This window comes from Grammomys surdaster, unplaced genomic scaffold, assembly GCF_004785775.1.
Source record: "Grammomys surdaster isolate TR1022 unplaced genomic scaffold, NIH_TR_1.0 145, whole genome shotgun sequence".
Classification (NCBI taxonomy): domain Eukaryota; kingdom Metazoa; phylum Chordata; class Mammalia; order Rodentia; family Muridae; genus Grammomys; species Grammomys surdaster.
Window position 1 is genome coordinate 2,538,737 of NW_021604603.1, and position 17,276 is coordinate 2,556,012.

At 50.0% G+C, this 17,276-nt stretch overlaps 1 protein-coding gene and 1 long non-coding RNA gene across 3 annotated transcripts in view; one reads left to right on the forward strand and one right to left on the reverse strand.

Moving 5' to 3' along the window:
• The window catches only part of LOC114618845, a 5,849-nt gene extending 1,204 nt beyond the window's left edge, over nucleotides 1-4,645 (reverse strand). Inside the window, exons 1-2 of the long non-coding RNA XR_003711033.1 lie at nucleotides 4,534-4,645; nucleotides 2,106-2,174 (exon numbers count right to left, since the gene is read on the reverse strand). This is a non-coding gene — a long non-coding RNA (uncharacterized LOC114618845). The remainder of the gene's footprint in view (nucleotides 1-2,105; nucleotides 2,175-4,533) is intronic.
• Pik3c2b (phosphatidylinositol-4-phosphate 3-kinase catalytic subunit type 2 beta) overlaps nucleotides 1-17,276 on the forward strand; it is a 61,983-nt gene that overhangs the window by 18,393 nt on the left and 26,314 nt on the right. Inside the window, exons 2-11 of one of the 2 annotated variants that reach the window (XM_028764642.1) lie at nucleotides 2,472-3,488; nucleotides 6,558-6,658; nucleotides 7,750-7,904; nucleotides 8,201-8,321; nucleotides 11,159-11,270; nucleotides 11,423-11,502; nucleotides 12,212-12,275; nucleotides 13,896-14,042; nucleotides 14,787-14,820; nucleotides 16,249-16,444. In XM_028764642.1, the coding sequence (XP_028620475.1) occupies nucleotides 2,559-3,488; nucleotides 6,558-6,658; nucleotides 7,750-7,904; nucleotides 8,201-8,321; nucleotides 11,159-11,270; nucleotides 11,423-11,502; nucleotides 12,212-12,275; nucleotides 13,896-14,042; nucleotides 14,787-14,820; nucleotides 16,249-16,444 (1,940 nt within the window). In that variant the 5' untranslated portion in view covers nucleotides 2,472-2,558. Of the gene's footprint in view, nucleotides 1-2,471; nucleotides 3,489-6,557; nucleotides 6,659-7,749; nucleotides 7,905-8,200; nucleotides 8,322-11,158; nucleotides 11,271-11,422; nucleotides 11,503-12,211; nucleotides 12,276-13,895; nucleotides 14,043-14,786; nucleotides 14,821-16,248; nucleotides 16,445-17,276 lie in introns of those variants that run through there. The other variant, XM_028764643.1, reaches the window with a different exon arrangement.

Below are 17,276 nucleotides of genomic sequence, written 5' to 3' on the forward strand. Positions count from 1 at the left end.
GTCCTGAGTTAAATCCCCAGCAACCACATGGTGGCTCACAACCATCTGTAGTGGGATCCGATGCCCTCTTCTGGTGTGTCTGAAGACAGCTACAGTGTACTTGTATACATTAAATAAATAAATAAATCTTAAAAAAAATGGGGTTTTCTTAATGGTTCAGAGTTTCAGCCCATTATCATTATGGCTGGAAGCATGGCAGCATCTAGGCAGGCATGGCACTGGAGGAGTTGAGAGTTCTACATCTTGTTCTGAAGGCAGCTAGGAGAAGACTGGCTTCCAGGTAACAAGGAGAAGCCACTCCCACAGTGACATACTTTAGCACTTGTTGAAGAGTCCTCCAACAGGGCCACACCTATTCCAACAAGGCCACACCTCCAAAGAGTGCCACTCCCTGTGCCAAGCATCTTCAAACCGCCACAGGGATATTATAAGTAAAGCTTCTACATTCACTATTTGAGGCTTATTGTTTTGTTTTGTACTTATTTGGAGTGCCATCTATCAAACTGAGCCTGTGCACGCCAGGCAAGCATTCTACTGACGAGCTACAGCCCAATCCTGTATTTAACGTCTGTGCACAAGTCTGCAATCGAGTCATAAGTAGACATGTGCTTGCCTTTGTTGGAAGCTGTCCTTTCCAAAGTGGTTATGCCATTTTACGTTCCACTAGCTGTGTGTGACTGCATGGAAGCTGGCCTTTCTTTTCTGCCATTTTTTGGGTGTTTTGTTTTGATTTTGAGACAAGGTTTCTCTGAGTAACCCTGGCACTCACTCTGTAGACCAGGCTGGCTTTGAACTCATAGAGATCCAACTGCCTCTGACTCCTGAGTGCTGGAACTAAAGGCATGTACCACCACAGCCCAGCTTCTTTGCTAATTTTAACTTTTAGATTTATGTACTTCTATTGTATGTGCATGACACTTTTGCCTGTGTATATATATGTGCACCGCATGTGTGTTTGCTCCCCTGGGAGCTCAGAAGGGGGCATCAGATTGCCTGGAACTGGAGTTACCGATAGTTGTGAACTACCATATGGGTGCTGAGAACTGAACGTGGGTCCTCTGCAAGAGCAGCCAATGCTCTCAGCCACTGAGCTATCTCTTTAGCCCCTCCTTGTTAATTCTTGTTATGAAACATCTCCCAGGTCACCCAGGCTGGCTATGAATGCCTGGTTTCTGCCTTTACCTCCTGAATGCTTAGATTATACCATGTGCCACCATGCCTGGCTTTTTTTTTTCTTCATATGGCACTGGGGTTCAAGCCCAGGGCCTTGCACCTCCTAGGTTAATGTTTTACCACTATGCCTTCTCGATAGAACCTTTCCCCTTCTAATTAAAAAAAAAATATTTAACTGTATTATTATATGCACATATAATAGAAGTATGTGAGTGTGTATGTGTGTGTGTGGGGGGGGTTGCTTTGCTTAGCCCATGCGTGGAAGTCAGGGGACAACTTTAAGGACCAGGTTCTGTCTTCTCAGGTGTTCTGATGCTTGAACACAGGTCCTCAGCCTGTACTACTAAATCATCTCACTGTCACACCTAACCTTAATTTTTGAAAGACACTTTAGACCAATGGTTCTCAATCTTTGGGTCATGACCCCTTTGGGAGATCAAACAACCCTTTGATGAGGGTCACCTAAGACCGTTAGAAAATACAAGTATTTACATTATGATTCGTAACAGTAGCAAAATTGCAGTTATGAAGTAGCAATGAAGTAGTGTTATTGGGGTCAGCACAACATAAGGAACTGCATTAAAAGATCACAGCATTAGGAAGGTTGAGAACCACTGATTTAGGCAGTGGTGGGGATGGAAGCCAGGACCTCATGCATGCTGGACAGATAGACACTCTATCACTGAGTCTGGCCCTAGACAACTGTCCTCTTAGACTGAAGAGCCCCTGTCTCCCCTTCCACTCTTGGCTGATGATAAGGTTTTTTGTTTTGTTTTTGTTTTTGTTTTTTTTTTGAGACAGGGTTTCTCTGTGTGGCCCTGGCTGTCCTGGAACTCACTCTGTAGACCAGGCTGGCCTCGAACTCAGAAATCCACCTGCCTCTGCCTCCCAAGTGCTGGGATTAAAGGCGTGCGCCACCACTGCCCAAGTACCTGTTTTTTAAGGACTCATGGAAGTTGTCCTCTGATCTCCACATATGTCTATGACATCTATACCTTCCCCTAAGAGCAAACAGATAGATAACTGTTAAAAGGAATAAACTGAGTACCTCTTTCTTTCCAGGAAGCACACCTAATGGAGGGAAGGATAGGAATTAGGACCAGAGATAGAAGGATGGGTGGATAGCTGTAATAAAGTTGCCTTGGTCTCTCTTTTTTCCTCTTTCTGTTTCTTTACTTCTGATGTGGGCATTGAAGAAAGGAACAATGGCCTGGATTATGTCACTTTATTGTCACAATATCAGATTATTGATAAGTCTTGCTTTGTAACTAAATCACATTTTTATCCATTGCCTACAGGTCCCAAGACAATATGTACCTGACAACCAGGCCTGACACTGGCAGGAACTAGAAGGCTTCGTCACCTCCTGTGCCCCCACCCTCATCATGTCTTCGACTCAGGGCAATGGGGAGCACTGGAAGTCCCTGGAGTCGGTGGGCATCAGCCGCAAAGAGCTGGCTATGGCTGAAGCCCTGCAGATGGAGTATGATGCTCTTTCCAGGCTCCGACACCACAAGGAGGAGAGCAGAGCCAAGCAGAACACAGAACCCTCTCTTATCAGCTGGGATGAGCCAGCCTTGGACTTCTACAGCAAGCCAACAGGCAGACGGTCCGATCTCAAGCTCTTGCGTGGTCTTTCTGGCTCTGATCCCACCCTAAATTACAACTCTGTCCCCCCACCAGAAGAGCTCCCCAACTCTACCTCCCAGGATCCACAGCCTGGCCCAGACCCCTGGCCCAAGGGCTCCCTGTCTGGAGACTATCTCTATATTTTTGATGGCTCAGATGGGAGATGTTCTTTGTCTCCAGGATCAGGTGACACAGGTGGCTCTTGTAAGAAACTATCCCCACCTCCTCTCCCTCCTCGTGTCTCTATCTGGGATGCCCCTCCCTTGCCTCCTAGAAAGGGATCTCCCTCACCCTCCAAGATCTCTCAGCCTAATGATATCAATAGTTTCTCTTTGGTGGAACAGCCATCTGACAAACTGCTAGGGGCCCAGGACACAGAAGAGGGAGATCTGCCTGATGGCGGGGGACAGCACCACATGCTGGGGTCTGTGGACTATGATGGCATCAACGATGCAATTACCAGGCTCAACTTGAAGTCCACTTATGATTCGGAGATATCGTCTGATGCTACCAGGGGCTGGAAGGAGGGCCGAGGGCCCCTGGACTTCAACAAGGACACCTCTGGGAAACCTGTGGCCCGGAGCAAGACGATGCCCCCTCAGGTGCCCCCTCGAACCTATACTTCTCGATATGCCAACCGAAAAAATGCAACACCGGGCAAGAACCGCCGGATTTCTGCTGCTCCGGTGAGGACCTTCCTGTGCACTCGTTCAGAACATAAACCAGTTTATCTTTGCCATTCCAAATTCAGATCTATAAAGAACCCACTTGCCCTTTAGTCCTCCCCTCTGTCCTCAGGGCCCTTGTGCGCTGGGGAGGGATCCAAGCTAGGCTTTATTATGGGAGGCAGGGCCAGGGACATCAGGAAAGTCTGGCTCCTTTTCTAGGCCAAGTTTCAATGTGATGGCCAAAAGAGCCCTTCTGGGGGCAGGTGTTTGGAAGTACTGGCTGTCACTAGGTACTTCTTTCTTGAAGTAAGGACCGAGTTAGGAGTCACCAAGCTCACTGGCTGAATGGTGGGGTGGGACTTGAGCTGCTTCTATCTCCTGAGGCTCTGCCCTGGCAACAGCTGCAGGGCCCTGATGATCACTCATATCGTTACTTGTTCAGTGGAATGTGACCCCATCCAGATCTCCACAGTACCCTGTCTGATGCTCCAAAGCCACACAGCATGAACTGGGAGAGCTGGTATTAGACCCTGGTCTCACTCCAAAGTCTCTCCCTTCCTCCCTCTTCCTCTCAACCTCCCTTCCTCACTGCTTTTTATTGTGATAAAAATATATGTGACACATTTGCCATTGGCCATTTAAAAGTATGTAGTTCAATATGGGGGTGTTTACTTTTACCTGTCTTTTCCCACTCTTTCCTCAGTGAAAAAGCCTGACAGTATGATAATATATATACATATAATATACATGTATTACATATTATATGCATACATATGTATTTATATGTATATATGTATACACACACACACACACACACACACACACACATATATGTATGTATAACAAAGTCTCTTCATCCCAGATGGTTACTACAGATTCGTTGATATGTCTTTGGCCTGTGAAGTGTCAGGAGTATCTCCAGGGGGGTGGGGGGTATGAAGGCCACCTTATTTTACCCTTGACTTATGGACACCCTGCTCCCAGAAGTCAGGCTGCTACATAGCTTCGGACCAGTGTAACAACTTACAGCCCGCCCCTCTTTCCAGCCCTCTTTCCTCCTTACCCTTTGTCTTAGTGCCCTGGGGCTTTCCCACCTCACGTCCAGCCTTAGGGATCAATTCCAGCTCTACACAGCTGCACGGTCCTTCCTTCCTCTGCTTTTGCAGACAGTCCCTCAAAGCCTAATCAGGGTGAGCTGCTGGAGCGCAGGCTTTTTAAAGGCTCAACTCAGAGGTGGGGCTGCTCCTGCTATTTATAGGGATGGGACGAGTTCATCACACAGAGCTGGGCCTGCTCACAGAGTCGGGCAGCCTGGGGTAGATGGTAGTCACCTTTGTCTTCCCTCCCCCATCTCATGTGTCATCAGAGTACTGAGAGGGAGTCTGACCTGGCCCGGACTCTCCTTGAAGCAGCAAGAGCAAAGCAAAAAGCTCTTGCCAGTTCTGGGGTGGGGGAAGCAATGCGACAGTGGTCCCCCCCACCTCAGCTTGGGGCAGGAGCACAGCCTACTGGGAGGGGAGACCCCTTGAGCTCTGCGCCTATACCCCCACCCCGCCTTCACCGGGCTTCCAACCGGAAAGATCCTACTTATCCCAGGCCCAGTGAGCCATCTCTGGAAAGGGCTAACTCCAAATGCCAGCCTGGTACCCCCGCTGCCAGCCTCTGCCTGGCAGACTCCCCCGACCAGCATCGGACGATGCCACCAGGGCCTGCCAGCCGGGCAAACGTAAGTGGCTTTTGTTTTCTTACAGTGCCAGAGAATGTTACAGAAAGGGTATGAAATGGCCTTCAGTGGCCATTCTGTTTGTCCCTTTCCCTCCCGGCCTCTCTTGCCTCTTCTTTCTCTCTGACTCTTTCTCATAGGTTAATTGCTGACAGTGGTGCTATTGTTTGGACTGGAACACAGGCATACGCTTGGCAAAGCCAGGGCCTCACATGCCAACTGCCCCTACTGCCAACTGCCCCCACTGCTGCCTTTTCCTTCATGTACTGTCACCCCCACCCTACACATACCCAGGGGAGTAAGAGAGACCAGAGGGAGGGACACTTGCAGTCAGAATATTCAGTGAAGAGCTTGGTTGGTGCCTTCTGCCCTGAGGGGCAGGGAAGGCATAGGAACAGCTGAAGGGGTGATGGGAAGTGAGGGGGCACACACTAACCACAGTATCAGACACCCCCCTTCCTCCCCAGAGCAGCTGTTAGGACCTGCCGCTTTTACCAGATGCAGCCTGGGAATCTATGGAGCCGAAGCCTCATTCCTGGGCTGCTGCCCTGGGCAGGCCTGGAAGGCCTATCAGTACTAGCTTTCTCCTTATTTGTTCTTCCTTGGGGCTCATTTGACAGTTTCCTGAGTGTTTTAGCACAGTCCTGGGATGGGAGATGGTTTGGGGACTTGTCTAAGGATCCCAGCACTAAATTCATGTTCTGGGAAAGGAAATGAGATTGATTTGGGTGGGCTTCCTGTAGCCATAGCTGCTTAGAACCAGCAAGTCTCTGAGGAGCCTAAAGAAGGAGCCCTGCCAGGCTCTTTCCAGCCCAGAGCCCTGCTTTGTCACATTGATCTTCCTCCTGAGAAGGCACGGGTGTCCGAGTCATACCACCACGGACAAGCTCAGTCCTAGAGTCTGGTTTTCAGGGCTTTGGATGTCCAAGGCCAGGCCTCCCTGGGGACCATTTGGGCTGAACACCTGCCTAACCTAGCTGAGTTCACTCGAGTGTCTCTGGGAGCTTTCCCAAGAATGCTTTGCCCGTGGTTGACTCTCAGCACTGTATTAAATACTGCCTGATTATGTCCACACTGGGCTGGTCAGACACGTCTCCCCTCACAAAGCAGGTTTGGCCACTCTTATCCACTGCCCCAGCTTCTATTCTCAGACCAGGCTTCAAATCCGTTTTCAGTTTGGTCTTTGGTGTCCTAGGTTGGCAGATAATATATTTCTGGATTTATGTGTGTAGTGGGGTGTGTGTGTGTATGTTTAATGTTACATTGAAAGTCCTTACACACGGGCTGTTTCACATCTGGGAGGCCCTTCAGAGAAGGGATTCCAGAGGGGAAAAAGTGCTGAGTCAGCTGTTCTTCCTTTTAAGGTGGGCTCTCAGCCCCACACTGTCGCCAATGGCCACGAATTGTTTGAGGTCTCAGAGGAGAGAGATGAGGAAGTTGCTGCATTCTGCCACATGCTGGATATGTAAGAACTGAAGGATGGGATCCGGGGAGGAGGATGTATGTGTGCATGTGCGTGCATGTGCGTGCATGCGTGGGTGCGTGGGTGTGTGAAGCTACCTTTTCCTTTAGGAAGGAGGAAGAGCTATAGTAAATAAAATTACAGAGTGAGACCCTTCTCTAGTAGGTGTCTGAAGGTTTTTATGAAATCTTAAAAGTTTGCTAGGTGTGGTGGCACAACACTTGGGAGGCACAGGCAGGTGGATCTCTATGAGTTTCAGGCCAGCCTGGTCTCCATAGCAAGTTCCAGGCCTGCCATGGCTACATAGTGATACTCTGTCTCAGAAACAAAAACCAGTTTCATATTTTAGTAAAATTCACAAATCTTAGCCAGGCAGTGTTGGCGCACACCTTTGGTCCCAGCACTTGGGAGGCAGAGGCAGGCGGATTGCTGAGTTGGAGGCCAGCCTGGTCTACAGAGTGAGTTCCAGGACAGCCAGAGCTACAAAGAGAAACCCTGTCTCAAAAAAACAAAAAACAAAAAACAAAAAAATCACAAGTCTTGATCAGTCTAATTGTCCCTCTGCTTCCGGCCCTGACCCTCGGCTGCCCTTAGGAGCAAACATACCTCTCAGTGAAGAAAAAACTTCTCTTGTATGGAAGAGGAAGGAAATTGATTTCTAATTACTTATTGGTTTTTGTTGTTGTTGTTGTTTTGATTTTTTTGAGACAGGGTTTCTCTGTGTAGCCCTGGCTATCCTGGAACTCACTCTGTAGACCAGGTTGGCCTCCAACTCAGAAATCCGCCTGCCTCTGCCTCCCAAGTGCTGAGCTTAAAGGCGTGCACCACCACTGCTCAGCACTTACTGGTTAAATCCTTTTAAACTTAGTGTAGAAAACTCCTTTTGGACCTCTCAATACTGTTACACTGTGGGGATTGGTTTGCAACTGTAACAAAGATGACCAGAAAGACTACAGCTTCCCCAGGTTGCCATCCCGCTGCCCCAGCCTAGCCCACAGAGTAGGGATAGAAAAGCCAGTGGGCTATTGTGTGGGAGGGGCCCTGCCGGCCCTTTGAAGACACGCAAGGGTCCTTCTCCTTTTCTTCCTACACAGCCTTCGAACGGGCTCTGATATCCAGGACTATTCCCTCACTGGGTGTGTCTGGAGCACTGTCACCCCGAGCCCAGAGCACCTTGGGGATGAGGTCAACCTGAAGGTGACTGTGTTGTGTGACAGTCTTCGGGAGCCTCTCACCTTTACCTGCAACTGTGAGTTAGTCGGGGATTACATGAGTGTCCCTGGAGCTGAGGCAGGGAGGACTGTTCGGGACTGGAGGATTTTGTTTCTCACCTCACTCTGTAGCCTGAATGAGGACATTTCTGAAGGGCCAGCTTTCTGGGTATATAGTAACTTTCCTCAACCCCAAGCTGTGTGTCTGTCTGCTCTATCTGACTGCCAGTGGGTACTAGAGACCACTTAGCTGGTGATGAAGGATTGAGGTGGGGAGGGTCTGTCCCAGTTGCCTGATGTCACTGCCCTCGATCCTTTGCCTTACCCTTTCCAGGTTCCTCCACTGTGGACTTGCTCATCTACCAGACCCTCTGCTACACCCATGATGAGCTGAGGGAAGTGGATGTGGGCGACTTTGTGCTGAAGCCCTGTGGGCTGGAGGAGTTCTTGCAAAAGTGAGTGAATGGGGCCAGGGTCTTGTGAGACAGGGGTGACACTTGCCTTCTGGCTGGAAGAACGAGGAAGGCTCTTAGAGAGTTATACTTGGCTCAGCGTTTGCTGCTCTCCCTAGCCCTGCCTTCAGGACTCCCGCCTTCTGGGCACATTCTCAGCCACGTCGCACTTTCCCCGGGAGCTCCATCTTCCAGCTGGGTTGGCTGGACCCTGAGCCAAATCTGCCGTGGAAAGAGCTTGAAGCTGGGATTAAGCAAAGATGAGGTCTCTGTTGTGCAGGCTTCTGCTAGAGGAGAGATGTGCAGTGTGTGTGGGGGCAGGTTAGGGGCAGTGGCAGGTGGCTTCTCCTACTCTAGAGGGCATGCAGCCACTGGGCAGAAATGCCCTTAGAGAACCAAAGGGAGACATCACAATGGCTCTCGTGGCTTTCTGTGCCTTTGGTTCTTTGGCCTGTGCAGCTGTTTAGCCTCCTCCTAGGCCGGCTTCCAGCTCCCTCAGCCAGTGCCCTCTACAGAAGTCATCCTCCCTGGAAAGTGTGATGTGGGACCAGCTAAGAGAAGCCCTCTCCACTACCCTGAACTGTGAAAAACTGGGGTGGGGTAGGCAGGGCTCCCATCCCCAGGGGTAGGATGATGTGGCCGCAAATATCAGGAGTTCTGCTGACCTCCACCCAAGCTGCCCACCATCCGTGTCCCCCATGGAGGAAAGACATTTTGTGAGTAGGGACAGGCAAGGCCTCTATCTCCCTCCTTAATGGTTCCTGTGAACTGCCACTGCATTTTCCCTCGAGCAAATCTCGATGGAGGCTTAGTTGTCTATGGTTAGAGCACAGGATTGATAGTCAGAACTAAAGGTTCATTTCTTGATGGATTTCTTCAGCATTAGGGATAATGGCCACTCCCTGGCCTCTGCATCCTTATCTGGAAACTGAGAGAAAAGAAACAGACCTGTCATGATATAATTCCAGGGCATCTACAAATACGTTCCATTATGTGTTCGCTGTATTCTTGCCTCTGCTAGAGGGGCAGGGAGGGGTCCTGGCACAAGGTCTCCTAGAAGTGCTAGTGCTGGGCCCAAGGCTATTGTGGGTAAATCAGACTCCGGAGAACGGTTTACACTCAGTTCTGGCTTTCCATTGACCAATTGTGAAGCTTGCTCTTTAGTGTTGGGGATATAGTGGTGCTAGAGATGAGGCCTAGCATGGGTGAAGCCCTGGGTTCCATCTGTATGTGTGCACACACACACAGAGACAGGAAGAGACAGACAGACAGACAGACAGACAGACAGACAGACAGACAGACACAGAGACAGACGGACAGACACAGAGACAGATGGACAGAGGGAATGGGAGTTAGAGTAAGGAGAACCTCATGAGCAGTCATTGGATGCCGGCAACAGAGGACTGACCCCAGAGGAAGACTCTTGGACTCCCAAGTACACAGATGCCACACTTTCCCTGCAGACTCCCAATCCGGGAGCCTTGGAATCTCAGAGATAGTGGAGATGTCAAGTGGAATATTCCCAAAGGCATGACACCAGGCAGTGGTCCTTGGGTCACGCCCTCCCCTCCCCTCAACCCATACTTGTGCCACATAGCCAAAACCGTTTCACAAACAAGTTGAAGTCACTGGGGCCGTGCCTCCCTGGTTCTACACGGCTACCCAGCATAGTGCTGGGTCCTGGGTGGAAAGGGCCCTCGGGAGTTTCCAGAAGATTGCTAGTTCCCAAGGAAGCCCTCAGGATTGTTTCACGGAGCTGGAGGGGCCGATACTGAAGGGGGTGTTGCTCCAGGATGCAGGCAGCTCTGTGATAAGAACCTTGAGACAGTCCTAGGGGAGCCTGGGTTTCCTGCTACCTCCCCCTCTCTACCACTGCTCTCGCTCTTCCTTCCTCACAGACCCTCCCGCAGGCCCGCCCCGCCTGACAGTCTAGCCTTCCCATGCCATAGTTCACTTTTACTTTAATCTTAGCCTATCAGAGCTTATATTGCAGGTGCCAGGTCCCCTCAGCATGTGGAGAGCCTCTAAGTCTAGGCTGGTCTTATTTGGCCCTGCCCTGTACTTCTAGAAGTTTCTGCATCCCTCTTCCCTTCTGCTCTGCTCCATCCCCTTCACTTCTAGTCCAAATTCCCACCTCTGCTGAGGAAGGAAGTCCTTTTCCGGCTTCTGCTGCTCAGATGCTAGGGCCTAGCCCAGCCTGCAGCACTGGCCCACAGTGGTGCTTGTTCAGCCCTTTCTTCTCGGTTTCCTTTCAGATTAAGGTGTGATCTGGGGGGTGGTGAAGAGCTTGGGTGACAGAGGGATCCGCGGGCTGGCTCCTAGGAATTGAGGGTCTCCTGTGTAGGTGCTGAGCAGTGAGAACTACTCCTACCTTTTAGAAAGTGTGAAGACTCCCAGGGGATTCCTAATCTGGCAGGACTGTGGAGGGAGGGGTGGGATGGAACTTGCTTTGTCTGTCCTCAGCACCTTGTGAGTAGCACAAAAAGAAGATCGGACAAGAGTCTGTGTCACTCAGCCTGTCTTTTTTTGGTCGTTAAAGCCTAGAAAATAGGATTTAAACTACCATTCCCTAAGGAGTCCCTTTGTACCCCAATTCTTTATAGCATCCTGGGAATGAGCCAGTGAGTCGTTATTTATGTAGCCCAAGGGCTAAGTGTTGTGGGTGGCTTTTATTCAGAAAGACCCCATACTTTACGGCAACATTCCCATAGGCTTTTCCCCCTTCTACCTTCTGCCTTCCCTTCCTTCTTCCCTGGCTGTTTCTTCCCCAAGCTAACGTATCCATCCCTCCTCCCACTGAATCCCTAAGGCACTGATGGTCTTGTCCCCTATCCCATCAGCAAGCATGCCTTGGGAAGCCATGAGTATATCCAATATTGCCGCAAGTTTGACATCAACATCCGGCTACAGCTGATGGAGCAGAAGGCTATCCGGAGCGACCTGGCCCGGACGGTATGTGTTGGAAATGGCTGAGAGTTGCACATACCTGGGCAGGTAGAATGGGCAGAGGGTGATGCAGAACATGCTAAGGGAATGGGGTAGGTATCCTAGGCTGAGCAAAGGACATCATCCCTGCCTGACCAGGGCACTGCTCACTCACTCAGGTGAATGATGACCAGAGCCCTTCCACCTTGAACTACCTCATTCATCTCCAAGAGAGGCCAGTCAAGCAGACCATTAGCAGGTGAGAGTGGGTACCACCTGGGTGGAGTCCAAGCAGGAACTGTGAGGGGATGGCTTAGGTATACTTGCCCAGCTTCCAGCTAGGATGACAGCTTCTCGTAAATGTCTAGAAATTTGTCAGGGATGTCCCTGTCCCAGGACACATCTCCTTTCTTTCCTCTGTGCCTGCCAGCAGATCTCCCAGCCATACAATTCTTTCATTGCTACTTTGTAACTATAATTTTGCTACTGTTACAAGTCTATTTTTTATTATTTATTTATTTTATGTACATGAGTACAGTCACTGTCTTCAGACACACCAGAAGAGGACATTGGATCCCACTATAGATGGTTGTGAGCCACCATGTGGTTGCTGGGAGCTGAACTCAGGACCTCTGGAAGGACAGTCAGTGCTCTTAACCATTGAGGCATCTCTCCAGCCCTGGTTACAAGTCGTAATGTGCGTTTCTGATGTTGGACCCCCATTGGGGGGTTGAGGCCCACAAGTTGAGAACCAATGCCCCAATACGTTTTCTGTCCTCTTCTAGGTGAGAGGTAGCCATGATGAAAGGACCCTTTTCCCATCCTCATGGGGCGTGGAAAGAGTGGGAACCCTTTCACATCAGGGTCTGATCCTTGAACAGAGGAGAGGGAAGGGAGAGCATGTGACTCCCAGGGCAGTGAATCTTTTGTGATCTTTCTTGTCATTTTTCCTCACCACATATCCCCAGGCAGGCCTTGAGTCTTCTGTTTGACACTTACCACAATGAGGTGGATGCCTTCCTGCTGGCTGATGTGAGTATACACCCCGAGACTGACCAGACACTCTGGGACTGACCAGAGAGGAGATGCTAGAAGTTCCTTTCTTTCCTGAGATCAGATGGCAGTCTGTCAGTGACACCTCTTTTCATTCTTCTGGCTCTGGGCAAGCAAAACAACATCTTGCTGTGGGGCAGGTGGCAAGTGTGTAAGAAGGTGTTCTGTCCTTCTGTGAAAAAGTCTGATCACTTATCTCTGAAGTAGAGCATCTCCAAGCTAAGGGTTGTGGCCCGGGCCTTTTTTTTCTGTCAAAAGTGCCCAGGAATACTGTCTTAAGACGTTCTGTTGAAAGCCGGGCAGTGGTGGCACATGTCTTTAGTCCCAGCACTTGGGAAGCAGAGGCAGGCAGATTTCTGAGTTCAAGGCCAGCTTGGTGTACAGAGTGAGTTCCATGACAGCTGGGACTACACAGAGAAATCCTGTCTCGAAAAACAAAAACAAAAAAGATGTTCTGTTGAAAGCCTGTGACATCACACCCTCAGGAAAGTGGCAGGTCTCAAGACTAGATCCTTTTCCTCCTGGTCCTACATGGAAATACCAGCCTTGGAACCATTTCCCCAAATACCTTGAAGCTAAAGCTGAGTTCTTTGGAAGTGGTCTTCAAAATTTAAAACTCTTGGCTGGCATGGTAGCACACAACTTTAATCTCAGCACTTGGGAGGCAGAAGCAGGCAGACCTCTCTGAGTTCAAGGTTTACTCAGTGAGTTCCAGACCAGCCAGAGCTATAGAGTGAGAGCCTGTCTCAAATAAACAATTAAAATAACAATTCTGTCCCCTCAGATGACTTCTCAATCATAGATTCTTCCCTCTGATATCTATGATAGATATTTCAATCATAGGTCATCCTCTGGGGCGATGTCTAGTTCACCCTTCACTTACTACTAGAATCTATTCTGTGGTAGCGTCTGCAACAACAAGGGCACTGATGAGCATTCTTAGACCATTTTGTAGTGTTCTGTGCTAGTTTGGGGGTTGGGGAGAGAGAGGTGCACAGCTCAAGAATTGCTTTAGCCTCAGGGAGCTTATGTGGTTAAAAAAACGGAATGTTCATCTAAAGCTATTAGATGCAAGAGGATGACCACGGGGATTGGGAGGGGGAGGCCTTGTGAAGGAGTAGGTGTCCTAGTCCCTAATCTGAATTGACACAAGTAGTCACAGTTAGACAGAGGCGGAGATTTCTGATGAGAAAGCCCTGGGAGGCAAAGTGTGGAGGGGAGGGGAGACACAAAGCCTGTCTATGGCCGTGAAGGCTTGGCCTGAGCATTCTATAGTGAGTTATGAGAAGTCTGGGTGAGCAAGTGGGGACCTCACTGTGTTTCAGTTCCCTGCCAACTGATTTCCTAACACGTTAGGCCTCTGGTGGAGACCTGTGTGTGCTTGTGTAGCAGAAATACTCTATCACTGCAGACTGGGAATAAAAGGTTCCGGGCTGTGGCCAACAGACTGGGGAGTGTGGATATGGCCCACTCAAAGCAAAGAAAGCTGGGTTTCTGGAATTCCCTCTTAGAGTCATTAGCTCCTGCACAGCCTTGAGGACTGGGCTGGGGGGGAGGCAGAGAGCTGAATCACTTGCTTCACTGTATGGCCTCCCACAGGGGGATTTCCCACTGAAGGCTGACCGGGTGGTCCAGTCTGTCAAGGCCATCTGCAATGCTCTGGCTGCTGTGGAGACTCCTGAGATCACAAACGCTCTCAACCAGCTGCCTCCCTGCCCCTCACGCATGCAGCCGAAAATCCAGAAGGTACAGCAACCCACGTGTTAGCATTAAGAAGGGATAGTGCCGTTCTTGGGGAACTGGGCTGTGAATTGCCACGTAACTTGGTGGCCACTTTACTAAAAGGCTCTCCTAGCAGCTAGAATTTGGGAGGCAGAGGCAGCTGATCTCTGTTAAGCCAGGGTGATTTACATAGTGAGTTCTAGGACAGCCTGGGCTACACACTGAGACCATCTCAAGATAATAAAAAAATCAATAAAAGGTTCTTCTTCGCTTCCATCATTTGTGTGTAAGCAGTTCAGAGGCATCCTGGGAAACAGATGCCAACCCTGTCCCTCTCCTTAAGCATAGAGGTTGGACTAGCTTCAGCCTCATGGGAATAACCACGTGAGCCAAGGCTAGAAAGGCTTTGCTTGACAGTTTGCTTATCCACAAGAGTACAAAACCAAGTGAGGAGGGGGATTCCCAGAGTCAGGGATTCAGTGACTCCACCGTGGAACTGTGTAGTAAAGGCAGGCAAGCTAGCAGTACAGATCCTGCATCCCCAGCCTTGCGGGGCTCTTTCTTAGGGTGAGTATGATTTTTTATCTGCTTACTCCGTCCACCCTGTGGCTCTGGTACAGACACTCCCTCCCTCTCCCTGGGGAATCTCTGCTCCTCACATTTCAGCCCTGCCTGGCCCAGATGAGCACAGCTGTGAAAAGCCCTACCAACTGGCAGTAAAAATGGACCTGGGCTCTGTCTGACTCTCCGTCTTCCTTTCCCCAACAGGATCCCAGTGTGTTGACTGTGAGGGAAAACCGAGGTAAGGATGCTGAGCTCCCTCTTTGTCCCACAGAGACTGGAAACTGCCAGCCGCCAGCTCAGCCCACATTCTTCTTTCTTCTTGGCCATGTGTGCACGCGCTTGCTTGAGTGTGTGTGTGTGTGTGTGTTTCCATATGAGGTGTGGACACAGCTGGAGCCCATATTTCTTTCCACAGATCTTTTTCTCATTATTCTTGCTAATCAGTCTAATGGTGTTACTGGGAGAGAGTGGTGAATTGGGGTAGGGGCATCGGCAAGGATGAGTTTATCTTTCAATCCAGATGGAAAATCACCCTGCTAGGTTGTGATTTTTCTCTTGGCAGCCACAACCTCTTGCACTTCCGATTAAGACTAGGACCTGGGAGACAGAGAGGAAGCCTTTAACCCTCGGATTCTTCCCGTACAATCTTCAAGCAGATCCTCATCCTAAAACCAGTGTTTTGAGTTTTTCTTTTCTTTTTTCTTTCAAATTTTATTTTTGTATGTGCCTTGTTGTTTTATCTGCTTGTATTCCTGTGTGGGGATATTGGATCCTGGAGGCAGTTGAGAGATTCCACGTGGGTGCTAGGAATTGAACCTGGGTCCTTTGGAAGAGCAGCGGGTGATCTTAACCACTGAGCTATCTCTCCAGCCCCATCACTGGCTTTCTTAAAAATGAATCCATCTTTGGACTTCACACATGAATAAATTGTCCTCTAAAGTCTTCAAGGAGCTAACAGCATTTTTTTGTTTCTTTCTGGCCGCCCCCCCCCCCGTGTGTGTGTATGTGTGTGTGTGTGTGTCTGTCTGTCTGTCTGTCTGTCTGTGTCTGTGTGTCCACATGTGCATAGTCCTGGAGAGGTACAAGCTTGCCAAGCACTGTTGTTTGGTTTTATCGAGAAAAGTCTTTGGTTTTTTTTTTTTTTTAAATTGTTTTTATTTTATATGTATGGGTATTTTGCCTGTATATAAGTCTGTGTGCCACATGTGTGCCTGATACCCACAAAAATCAGAAGAGGGTGTGGGACCCCTGCCTCTGGAACTGGAGTTAGAGTTGTGAGCTGCCATAGGGGTGCTGGGAATCAAACCTGAGTCCTCTACAAGAGCAGCCAAGTGCTCTTAACCACCGAACTGTCTCCCTAGAAAATGACTTTAAACAAACAAACAAACAAACAAAAAACCCCAAAAAACCCATTGTAGCACTAAATAATGCTAAGAGTCTGTATAAGGCCTACATTTAAAGCCGGGCATCTCTTGATGAGCTCAGTGCTTGTTCCTGTATCTTTTCCCATCTCTCCACACGTGGGCAAGCTTTGTCACAGTTATTAGAAATTGGCTGACATTCAGGGATCCCTGTCCCAAGCTGTCCCATACTGCTAGTGTCATGGCAACAGAATGGCCCCTATTGAGTCCTAATGACTTTCCTTTCTGACCTCCTCTCTTCACAGAGAAGGTGGTAGAAGCCTTGACAGCGGCCATCTTGGACTTGGTGGAGCTGTACTGCAGCACATTCAATGCAGACTTCCAGACAGCGGTGCCTGGGAGCCGAAAGCATGATTTGGTTCAAGAGGCCTGCCACTTCTCTGGGGCCCTGGCCTTCACTGTCTATGGCACTCACCGTATTCCCATCATCTGGGCTACCAGGTGAGTCAGAGCTGGGGCTACCCTTCACCCCAGAGCGGGGGTGGGGGGGGGGGGTGGGGAGGTAGGGGGGGGGGGGGCGGGTAGAGGGGTGGGGCGCGGAGCTTTGCTGCCTGATGGCTTCTTCCTTTTTAACTGTCCTCCCTCTTAGGAAGGTTGTTATTGTGTGGCATTCTGGTGGCACAGGGATAAGGGGATGAGCCTAGTACCTGGAGGGGACCTTAGGCTGTATCCATCTCAGAGAGAGAAAGTCCTCTAGGACACAGATAAGCACCTGCCAGTCCCCTAGTCCTGGCTGCTTCGGCCTTTCTGCCCCCTCCAGATCCAAAGCCAGCTGAGGGAGACAAGTGACAGATGGCTAGTTCTCAGATAGAGTGTGGCCCACGCCAGTGGCTGCACTCTCTTGCAGATGCACAATGAGGGTGGCTGGGAGGGGGTGACCCTTTGTCTGGGGTTCCCTTGCAGGGTGGGTGGAGGAGGACATCCATTTGGTAGTCCTCAGCTCTTCTTCTGGGTCCCCAGAGTCCTGGGGCCTGGGGGAATAGGCATTTGGCCCCATCCCACCCTTACCGACCCCTCCCCCCTCTCCTCCCTTCCCCTTCTTTCTTTGTTTCTCACTTAATGTATTCCTCTGGGCGATTGGCAGAACAAAGGAGGCGGCCTGGGAAACAGGGGCCTTCTCTGACCTCTTCTGTCAGGCACCTGTCATGAACCACAGGGACCCCCATGTGTTGGTATTCACGGCAGCATATGTCATTTTCCTCCCCCACCCTCCTTGCCTGTACATACACACACACACACACACACACACACACACACACACACACACACACAC